This window comes from Fukomys damarensis, unplaced genomic scaffold (genome assembly GCF_012274545.1).
Source record: "Fukomys damarensis isolate Sample0158 unplaced genomic scaffold, DMR_v1.0_HiC HiC_scaffold_23, whole genome shotgun sequence".
In the NCBI taxonomy this organism is placed as follows: Eukaryota; Metazoa; Chordata; class Mammalia; order Rodentia; family Bathyergidae; genus Fukomys; species Fukomys damarensis.
In genome coordinates, this window is record NW_022900935.1 from 49,653,326 (window position 1) to 49,663,743 (window position 10,418).

Here is a 10,418-nt window from a genome sequence, read left to right on the forward strand (position 1 = left end):
CAAGTAGGAACTTTGGCTCAAGTTGTTGATAAATCCTGGGCTCCCATTTCCATTTTCAGTAGTGCTTTGCTTATTTATAATCACATCCTGACATCACTTGCTCACCTCCAATTAATTTTTAAGCTTTCTCAGGGCAAAATCCCCCCTTTGTTGCTTGGATTTCTTTCTGGTGCTCACCTGATAACTTGACTAGGTTGATGCAAAGTAGGGGTGGGTTCAGGAAGGCTACTGACTCTGTTCTGAGGTCTTTGACCTCCAGCAGAATGTGCCTATGATAGCTTTTCCCAGGTGAGCACAATCCAGAGATGATTTATGTACAATAAAAGCCCTTTGGTACTTTGGACCAATTGAGTCTTTTTACCCTGCCTTTAAGGTATCAGTTATGATTGGGGAAGCTACTTTTTAAACACTTATTGAACAACTAGAATTTTTTGTTGGGCAGGGAAATTGCCATCATTCACTGTTTTAACCTCGTGGCAGGTGATATTGCTGCTGAAATAATTTCCTGCTATTCTCCCTAAACTCTCTGGAGAATTTTATGAGAGTACTTACAGCTCTCTTCTGTTTGGCAGATTGTTACAGGAATGCCTGTTATTCCTTCACATCTGAGTCATCGCCCACTAAACTGAGGCACCAGGTATTGGTGCTAATTTAACACTAGAGCTACACCAGGCAAACTATACCAAGCAAATAACGAATTGCCAAGATAGATTGAGGCATAAGGTTTGGGGAAAAGCCAGGGAGCTCATGTGTTAAAAGTATGAAGGAAGCTGAAAGTGTGGGAGTCCTAGGACAAGGCTAGGGGCCTTATAGGCTCTTTAAAGGTCTAGTTCAGCCTTTTTCCTCTTCTCTTGCAGACCAGTTCCTCTCCCCACTCTGGGGTGTCCAGGCAGGTGCGGATCAAGGCTTCCCAGTCTGCGGGGGATATAAATACCATCTACCAGCCCCCCGAGCCCAGAAGCAGGCACCTCTCTGTCAGTGAGTATTTTACTTCGTTTCCCTCCCTCATCAATTTTATCTGCTCACATTTAAAAAATTCTGACAAATACTTATTAAATAATCAGCAAATATATATATTATCTACCACTCTGTTAAGAGTAACCCTCTGTGCTTTTATTTGGGGAGAAGGGGTAGGGAAATGACTGGAATAATAAATTGACCTCAAGGATCTTACAATGTAATGATGTAACAGTGTGACTAAATTTCTTTTAAACATCCCTAAGATATCTCCTTCAAACAACTGTTTGAAGACTTCCAGAAGAGTAGTCACTTATTTTTTGACCATTCTTTTCCCAAAAGACTGGGGACTTAGGAGTCAGATCTGAATTTGAATTTTGACTTCTAACCTTTTGTGTATGATGCCCAAGAAGTCCTTATCCTTCTAGGAAGATGCTGGCTGGTGAAACTCAGAGAATCAACTAGGGTGTCTGGGAAAGGTAGAGTGTCGACATAGTATATACAATTAGCTAACTAGTGGGAAAGCTGCCAGGCCTCCCTGGAAAAAGAGCCTAAGTCAGGAATGTGCATTATACCAGATTATTATTATGTAGTAGTCTGGAGCCCCTTCCCCGTAGTTTGGCAAGAAAACTCTTTTCTTGAATTGTGAAATTCTTATTAAGAGGGAAATCTGGCCTTATCAAACATTAGGGTTGTACCTGCTACCCTGCTGTTGAGACCCCTCCTGCTGTCAGAAGCCAAGTTTGCCTTTTTCCATTAAAGTAGACGCACACTAACCTGAGCTGCTCTCTAAAGCACTTTAGCTGAGCTTGAGGAAGCCTAAGCATTGATTCTGCTGTTGAACCACCTTGTGAGTAAGGGAGTAGCAGGAAATGTGTGTTAGTCACTGACTTGGCCTCAGTGAGTACTTTCTGGAACCCAAGCAAGTGTTGGTAGAAAGTGTTGCTAAGCTGAATGGCTATAAATGAATTTCAGATTTTTGTAGTAACTGGTGGGTTTGTTTTCACTTAAGCTGTTTGAGGAGAAAGAGCAAGCATCCCTGGAACATAGGTGTCCTGGAGCCTGGGAAGCTCTGCCAGCTTGTCTCTTTTCCGGAGTCTTCATAAGGGTTATGGACAATATTGTTCTTTGTAATCAGCGAAGATTGACATGGAGCAGTAACTGAGCCTCTTGTCTCGAAGCAGAAACTGTGATTTGTGTATGGAGGCAGTGGTTAAATGCTGGGCCATTTGGACTCTGTGTAGAGAGCCATATATAAGATTTTAATGTAGTTTCTGTTTATTTAGAAAGTGAGCGATATAGCCTCTCAGTCCCTAGATCCTAGCTTCCTTCATTCAGCAAGCATTTATATACTCACCGTTGGGCTAGGACGAATGTGACAATGGAGCATGTTTTGGAAAGGTAAGGATGGTAGGAATACAGCAGAGATAGTCACTGGCTGCCCACAAGGAAAGGGTATTCAGAGCTGAGGGAACATGAGAGCTGACGTCTAGAAATTTTCTGAGTATGAAGTAGAGGCAGATATTACAGGCACAGAAAAGAGCACTTACCAGGCATGATTTCAAAAGAAAAAGGTGAGGCTGGGGCTGTAGTAGTGTTCACCTACCATGAGTGAGGCCCTAGTCTCAATTCTCAGCACTACCAAAAGGAAAAAAAAAAAACAAAAGATCAAGAAATTCAGGTGTTTGCAGGGGAAGGTGTGCAAGAGAAGAGGGCAGAGCCAGGAATGGGAGAGATGGTTTCTAACTAGCATGACCTGGGAAATTCATTCTGGAGAAGAGCTGTCTGAGCTGGATTTGACAGATTATGGAAGACTTCTGTATTCAGGAATGAGGGGGAATTTTAGAATGCTCCTGTGGGGAGCCAGATGGATCTTTCAGGTCCAGACGGGCTGCTGCGTGTGGAGGAAGCAAGCATAGAGGATGCCAAGAAGGAATGCCAGGGCACTGGGCGTTGGTGGTGCACGCCTATAATCCCAGCACTGGGGAGGCTAAGGCAGGGCTGCATAAGTGGGTTCAAGGCCAGCGTGGACTACGTAGTGAAACCGTCTCCAAAAAAAAAAAAAAAAAAAAAGGAAGGCCTGGACTACTTTCCTAATGCCGTAGTATAATTGATTGCACTTTAGGTTTTTTGGTAGTCAGCAAATGTTTGTTTTCAGTCAGCTGAAAATGTTTGCCTCTGTAGTCATCTCCATTATAATGCTTATTGTGTTACCTTGTTATTTTATTTCTCTCCCATAAGTTGCAATTTTGTCCATTTATTACCAAAGTACTATGTGCTGGAAGCATGGGAAGCAAAAAAGGCATGGATGCTGTCCCTGAAGATGGACGTTTACTTGTCTTGATGTCACTGTGACCAAAGATGTAGTGCTGTGAACGTGCGTAGCTGAGGGATGGCACCTGAACTTGGGGCTACGCAAGCTTTAGGTGACCACCTGAAGTGTAGATGGGAGGCAGGGCGTGCTCAACATAGATAGGGGCCTGGTGGCAGGAGCAGTGTGATTTGAGAAATGGAAAGAAGTCCCCGTGACTTGAGAGCTGGGAGTAGAGGAGGGAAGAAGATAGGACTTCAATGGAGAGGGCATAGCTTTGTGGCCTGTGGTAAAGTTGTTAATCCCTATATTGAAAACATTGAAAAGCCACTTTCGGGTTTTTACATGACAGGGAGTGGATGGTGTTACATGTGCAGATACACACTTTTTAATTATTGCTCCGGCCAAAGTGTGGAGAGCATATCGGAGGGATGAGAGTGAACCACCTCAGGTAATGATGACAAACTTTTAGAGCTTTCAGTGGTAGCAAACAGCCCACTGCAGCATATGTGCCGTAGGTTCACCACCACTGACTTGGGGGAGTCATATTAGACTAATGCAGTAGTTCAGGTGAAAGAAAACAGGAGCTTGGATTAGGCTGCTGACAGGAAGTAATGAAGAAGGGCAGGAACTGGAGGATTTGAGACATTTAGAAGTAAAACTGACAGAACATGACTTTTCAGTGGTTCTTAAAATGTGTTGTGGGGGCCCTGGGGAGTCTTTGAGATCTTTTCAGGGTATCTGTCAGGTTGAAATTATTTTCACAATCATATGAACATCTGACACTCATTCTTTCACAAATGTACAGTGGAGTTTTCCAGAGGTTATATGCCTGAAGTAATGTCATTGCTGTAATGATTAATGGAATGTGTGCTTATATATTATGTTTTAAATTTTTCTGAGCTTAAATGGTACAATGGTCCATGCCTGTAATCCTACCTACTCTGGAGGCTGACGGCTGCCTGGGCAAATTAGCAAGACTCTTTCTTAAAATAAAAAGGCCTGAGGTTTTAGCTTAGTAGTCCCTTGGTTTGATCCCCAGTATGGGGTGGGTGGATTCCTGAGCTTGGACTGGGGTATAGCTCAGTGGTAGAAGACTTACCATGCATGAGGCCTTGAATTTAATCCTCAGCCCCACACACATGCACACACACACACACACACACACACACACACACACACACACACAATCCTGGGTTTGATCCTTGGTGCACACACACTCACATAAATATATATTTGTATATGGAGAGTGCACCAAAACATCTATACACACTTAAGCAGTTCACTGTACTAATAAATGTCTGGAAGCTATCGGCCACCACTTGAGCACTTATTGTAATTGTAGAGGCCAAAGGTAACTTGTATTAATCTCACAGTGTCTCATTAAATTTAGTATTAAAGAATTTACACAAGTTTTTCTTTTCCTTATGTATACATTTTTGGCAGAATATCATATATCTATATATATTAATATATGGTATATTTGTGTGTGGTATGCACCTAGGCTGGCCTCAGACTCGCAGAGATCCTCCTGCCTCAGTCTCCTGAGTACTGGGATTACAGGCGTGCTCCACCACTTCTAGCCTAATTTCTTTTTCTTGAGCTTTAATTTCTCATGGGTTGTTGGGACTTAGAAAATGGTACTCCACAACTGGGCATGGTGGCGCGCCCTTGTAATCCTAGCACTGGGGAGGATGAGGCAGGAGGATTGCTGGAAGTTCAAACTACATCCAAACTACAGAGGAGACCCTATCTCAAAAAACAGAAACAAAAGGAAAATGATACTCAAAAGTATAGTGCTTTGGCATGTTGAATACTTTGAATGAAGAACATTGGAAGGGCCCTGTCTCCTATTCTCCTTTCTTCTCCAAGGAAAACCAAAGAAACTAATATTCTCTTTTCCCCAAGGCAGGTCATGAAAATTAGAGCCCTTCCCCTCAAAACCAGTCATAAAGTCTACGTAATATTCCTCTAACTTCCCCCCCTTTCTGTGTAAGAGCTGGCCATAAAGAAATCAACCTCCCTTGTCTGCTAGATCATAAGACCCTCATTCCAGAAGGGTTTTGCCCTATACTTAGGAGGAAGGAATGCCACAGAGAGAAGCCAAAAGCATCTGGACAGGCCTTGTTGGATTTCCCTCCTCCATCAGTTACCATTAGGCATACCCATTTGTCTAATCACATTTCCACACTGTTCATTCTTCGTAGTATCTGAGCATAAAAAGGGACAGTTTTCCCTGGGGGCTTTGTGTCTTCATTCTTTTTTTTTTTAATTGCATATTTGTGAAACATAATTGAATACATTAATCATTAGAAGTTGGTACGTATATATCACATCTTAATCCTTTTACTTCCCCTTCCTCTCTTCTCTGTCCCCTCTTCCTCCAATCCTAGATCCTCTTCCCATCTGCAAATGTCAACTTTCCTGTTTCCTGTAATCTTTTTTTTTTTTCTTTTTATTGAGGTTATTGGTACAATCTAGGTATACAATACAATTACATTCATCATTGGGATTCTCTACCTTTACATAATAGGTCTTGATTCTCATTTTTCCCCTTGTCCCTGCCCTCCCTTCACCCCCTCCTCCCCTCACCATTTACAAACACTTTAATCTTTTATTTTGTTCTTTATTTATATTCTCATATAAGAAAAATCATGATATTTAACCTTTTCTATCTGACTTATTTCACTTAGCACTATCTCAAGGTACATTTTTCTACAGGTGACTCAAATGTATCTTTCTTTGTGGCTGAGTAGTACTCCATTTTGTATAAATACCACACTTTATCCATTCATCTTTTGAGGAACATACAGATTTAGCTTTTATGAGTTCTGCTATAAACATGGATGTGCATGTATCACTGTAATATGATATCTTTAACTTTTTGGGGAAGGTATCTTCATTTTGAAGGGTTTTTAATGTAAATTTTTGATTAAATAAAACAGCTATGCTTTTCTTTTGTTAACCTAACTTTTGTTAAAGGGGGGTCCACGGTGTTACTCTTATGAGGGGGAAGGAAGCATGTTACATTCTTTCTGCCCCTACAGTTTAACCCACATACATAAAAGCTCTTAAATGTTAAAAAGATTCTAAAACCAGATGGTCTAAGAACTACTATGGTACTGGGTTGAATTTTCAGGTGTTGAGAGGAGGAGGAGGTACTAAGGCAAGGATGCTGGAAGAGGTGCTGGTCTTGGGTGCTGGGAAAGGAAGGACCTAAGCTTTTAGGCATGTTTTGGTATTGATGTGCCTTTCAGATAACCAAGAAGGTATAGCAAGTGAGCAATTAGGTACACCAGTCTGTAGCTCAGAGGGGAGAAAATCAGGGCTAGGAAAAAAAAATGGAAATCATCAATGTGAAACCATAGGCCCAGAGAAATATGTCTAAGCAGACTGTATAACAAGAAGAGGGCCTAGGACTGAGCCTTTGGACTCCAACGCTTGTGACTGGTTAAAAAATGAGAGGATGAATCTCTAAGGGACACAGGAAAGGAGTGACAGAACTTTTATTTGTGGCTTTGAACTTGTGATCCTCCTGCTTAATCACAGATGCATACCATCTTACCTGGCCTGTTTTGCTTTGCATTTGCTTTTGCTTTGCTTTTTGTGTGGTACTGTATCTTTGCCCTGAGCTACATTCCCAGCCCTTTTTTACTTTTTGTGTTGATACAAGGTCTTGCTAAGCCCAGGCTGGGCTCCGGCTTGCAGTCTTTGTGCCTCAGCCTCCCATAGTACTGGGATTACAGGCTTGTGCCACCGTGCCTGGCTAGTACTGCTTTCTTGAGTAACTCAATTAAAATTTTCATATGGAAGTTCTTCAAATATTTGACACCAACTGTCATATGCATCATAACATCATATCCCATCATAACATACGTACCTTAAAATCCATTTTTTAAAACCAATCTGTTAAGCTAGTTCATATTTAAACAACAACAACAACAAAAAAAAGACAAAAAAACTCCTTATGTAATGGGTAAACTCAAAAGGGTTAATCTTCCTATGCAGAGATCACCAGGTAGTTGAGTGGAATTTCCCTATGTAAAAAATGTCCTTCCTCTTATTTTTGCCTATGGAAATTCTGTTGCCTTTCCAAGCTTACCCACCATTCTTCCATAAAGTAGGATGGTGCCTTTAAGCCATGTAGCCAAGCTTCCATTGAAGGGCTCACCCCTACACGTTCTGGCCCCTATTCATTCGAGTGCATCTTGTTAAATGCCCTCGCTTCTGTTCTCACACAACCTTTCTCTTGTCTCGCCACATCTCTACAGCCCAGTGAGGCAGACAGACTATAACCTCCAAGATGAATGAAGGCAGGCAGTTCTTTCAAGGAGTTTGTTAGTGAAAGAAAAAGAAGTCAGGAAGTGAAGTCAGAACATAGGCTAGAGATCTGAGCAGGTTGTGAAGGAAGAGAGAAAGACAGCTGAAAGGAAAGAGCAAATGTGAAGGGATGGGTGAGCTGGCCTTGCAGGAGTGGATGAAAGAGTCCTGGTAGAAAGCTGTAGTGGCCTAGAAGGAGGAGAGAACGTTCTGCCTCTGACAGAGTGGAGGAAAATTCAGGTGAAGGCAAAGTAAAAAAACGAATGTTGAAAGGGTGAGAACTTCTTGTAGTGACACTTGGGCAGTAGAGAGCTTGGGTATTGTGTGTGCTATAAACTGCCAGTCTTAGGACAGTTGTGAAAGGATAGAAACTAGGACTGTGGAGGTAGTGGCCATACACATGAAAACAAAGTGGTTACTTCCACAGGGTTCTTTTCTTTCTTTCTTTTTATTTTTTTCGTACCAAGGATCGAACTTGGGACCTTGAGCTTGTGAGACAGGCGGTAGAACCACTGAGCTAAATCCCGACCCTAGGGTTCTTTTCTCCTTCTTGCTCTTCTTGCAATACTAGATAAAACCAGAAACTGTAGAATAAAACGGAAATTTTGAGAAGTGAAACATGCAGGACGTTCTCAGCATCTTATGGGATGAAAACATTGAGAAGCACCTGTTCTGCACAGCGTGGTCTGTTGTATTTTGGGAAATTGTGGTAACAATTTTCTATCAAGGAAGAAAAGATTTGATTACCTTTCCCACCTCATCTATCCCCCAAGGGAGAAAAGGATTTAGAAATTCATCTTTGTACTTATAATGATTGGCACATTAACACCGACCCGGAGCTCTAGAACGCCCTGCAGAGGCAACTTCCTGACTCTACACCAGCTTCCTGATGAGGCTTCTCATGCAAAGGGCCAGAATCAGAGAGCCTTTCAGCTTTGAGTCAGAGTACAGAGCAAAAGAACCAGCCATATCCTAGGATGAAAATTTATCTCTGGCCACTTACACTCCTTAGGTGTAGAATGCCTTCAGGGTAAGCTCAGCTGATACCAAGATGGGCCCCTTAACACAGAAGGCCTGCTGAAGCTGAAGCGGCAAGATCAGGCTGGAATGCTGGGGAGGGGGTGTCAGAGCCTGTGCTCCACCACCCCACCCCACCCCAACCTGTGCCTGCCCCTGATACCTGTGGAGTGATCTGTGCTTTGCATAGCAGAGCTTTGTGCAATCCAGCTTTCTTACAGTCCATTATCCTGTCCTGCTCAGTCCCTTGTCTCACTTGTTCTTGACTGCTACTTGTGTATCTAGTAGGCTCACAGTGTCCGAAATGAAGATAAAAACAAAACTGAAAATACCCTGGAGCAATTCTGCCAACTCCTGGTTTTTCCATTCGCTTCCTCTGATAGCTATTGGTTTGCGGAGCTTCCCTTTCCTGCTCCAGGCGGTGGGTCTGTGCACAATGGCCCCTGGCCTGTTGCCCATCAGATAACAAGGCTGGCTCTCTGTAGGCCACAGTGTGGATTGGAAAAAGTGAAAGTCTCTGGCTGGAAATAAAAGCTCAGAAAACCTTAACTATTTTCCCCCAGGCCCTTCTGTGTCTGTAGTGCTGGCCCTGAATGAGCTAGTCCCATTCTTCCAGGGGAGAGTTCAGTGGAACTAGCAAGGGGAGGATGGATGTTAGCAGGGACATGAATATCTCACCCCCGGGTGGTCTTACTTCGTATGCTGTCTGATAGATGGAGCAGTTCGTTCTGTCTGGGGGTAGTTTGGACCAGTTTGGTCTCAGATTTCATCAATAAGTGAGAATTTTTCTTTTTCTGTACTCAGTCCCTTTCGAGAAACATTTTTATTGCTCTAGGTAAAATGTGTAGTATCTTTTCACTGCAGAGTAGGTTGATCAGGGTTTGGTTGCACAGTAGAGAATTCATTCTAGCTTGTTTCAGGAAGAAAAGATTTGGTATGTATTCTGGCTTATGGAACCATTGGGAGAGGGAAACAGGCTTCAGATCCACATACAGCACAGAGGTCCTCTTGCTTGGGAGGTCTCCAATCCTGAAGTCTAGTGCCCCTTAGCTCTGCTCCATACCAGACACTTAGGGCTGCCTGCACTTCTCTCACTGGGTTCAGAGACAACAGGAGTGACCGGAAACTAAATCTCACACAAGTGCATCTGATTGGCTGGACTTGAAAGGAGTCTTAGAGATAGAGCTTTTAGCTAATTATCTTCTGAAGTACAGAGTTACTAGACAGGTAGAGTGGATCCTGAGAGAAACTCATATCTGCCATATAAAGTAAAGGAAATAAATGGGATTCTACCCAGTTCCACCATTAGGTGTGTCACGTAGATGTGTACCTGTGCTACCAAAAATAGTTACGAGGTAGATAGTTCTGTCTTTTTTTTTTGTACCAGTTATCAAACTCAGAACTTTGTACTTGCAAGACAGGCATGGCATAACTGAGCTAAATCCCCGGCTCAGTTCTCTCCGTTTTTGCAGATGAAATTGAGGTGAGAGTGTAAATCAGCTGATGGTTGTTAAAGCCTTATTTGAACCTAATTCCAAAGCTAGGCTTTTCTTGATACACCTTGTTTATTTTTTTTAGTCTTGTTTCTGCTGCTAACAAATGTTAAGAACATATGAATTGTCACAGAATTTGTGGGCTATCAAAATGTTTTCTAAAGCCAAAATTGGTACTCAGGCTGTAGGATAATGTTTGCAAGCTACAGGTTTAATAGTGCTCTGTGTTGAACTGGGGATTTAGCTTAGTGGTTCTGCTGCCTGCCTCGCAAGCACAAGGACCCAAGTTCAATCCCTGGTACAAAAAAAAAAAAAAAAAA

At 42.5% G+C, this 10,418-nt stretch overlaps 1 protein-coding gene across 2 annotated transcripts in view; it reads left to right on the forward strand.

Moving 5' to 3' along the window:
• Map3k3 (mitogen-activated protein kinase kinase kinase 3) overlaps window positions 1–10,418 on the forward strand; it is a 70,978-nt gene that overhangs the window by 43,771 nt on the left and 16,789 nt on the right. For both annotated transcript variants that reach the window (XM_010616720.2, XM_010616721.2), the window contains one exon: window positions 858–978. In XM_010616720.2, the coding sequence (XP_010615022.1) occupies window positions 858–978 (121 nt within the window). The remainder of the gene's footprint in view (window positions 1–857; window positions 979–10,418) is intronic.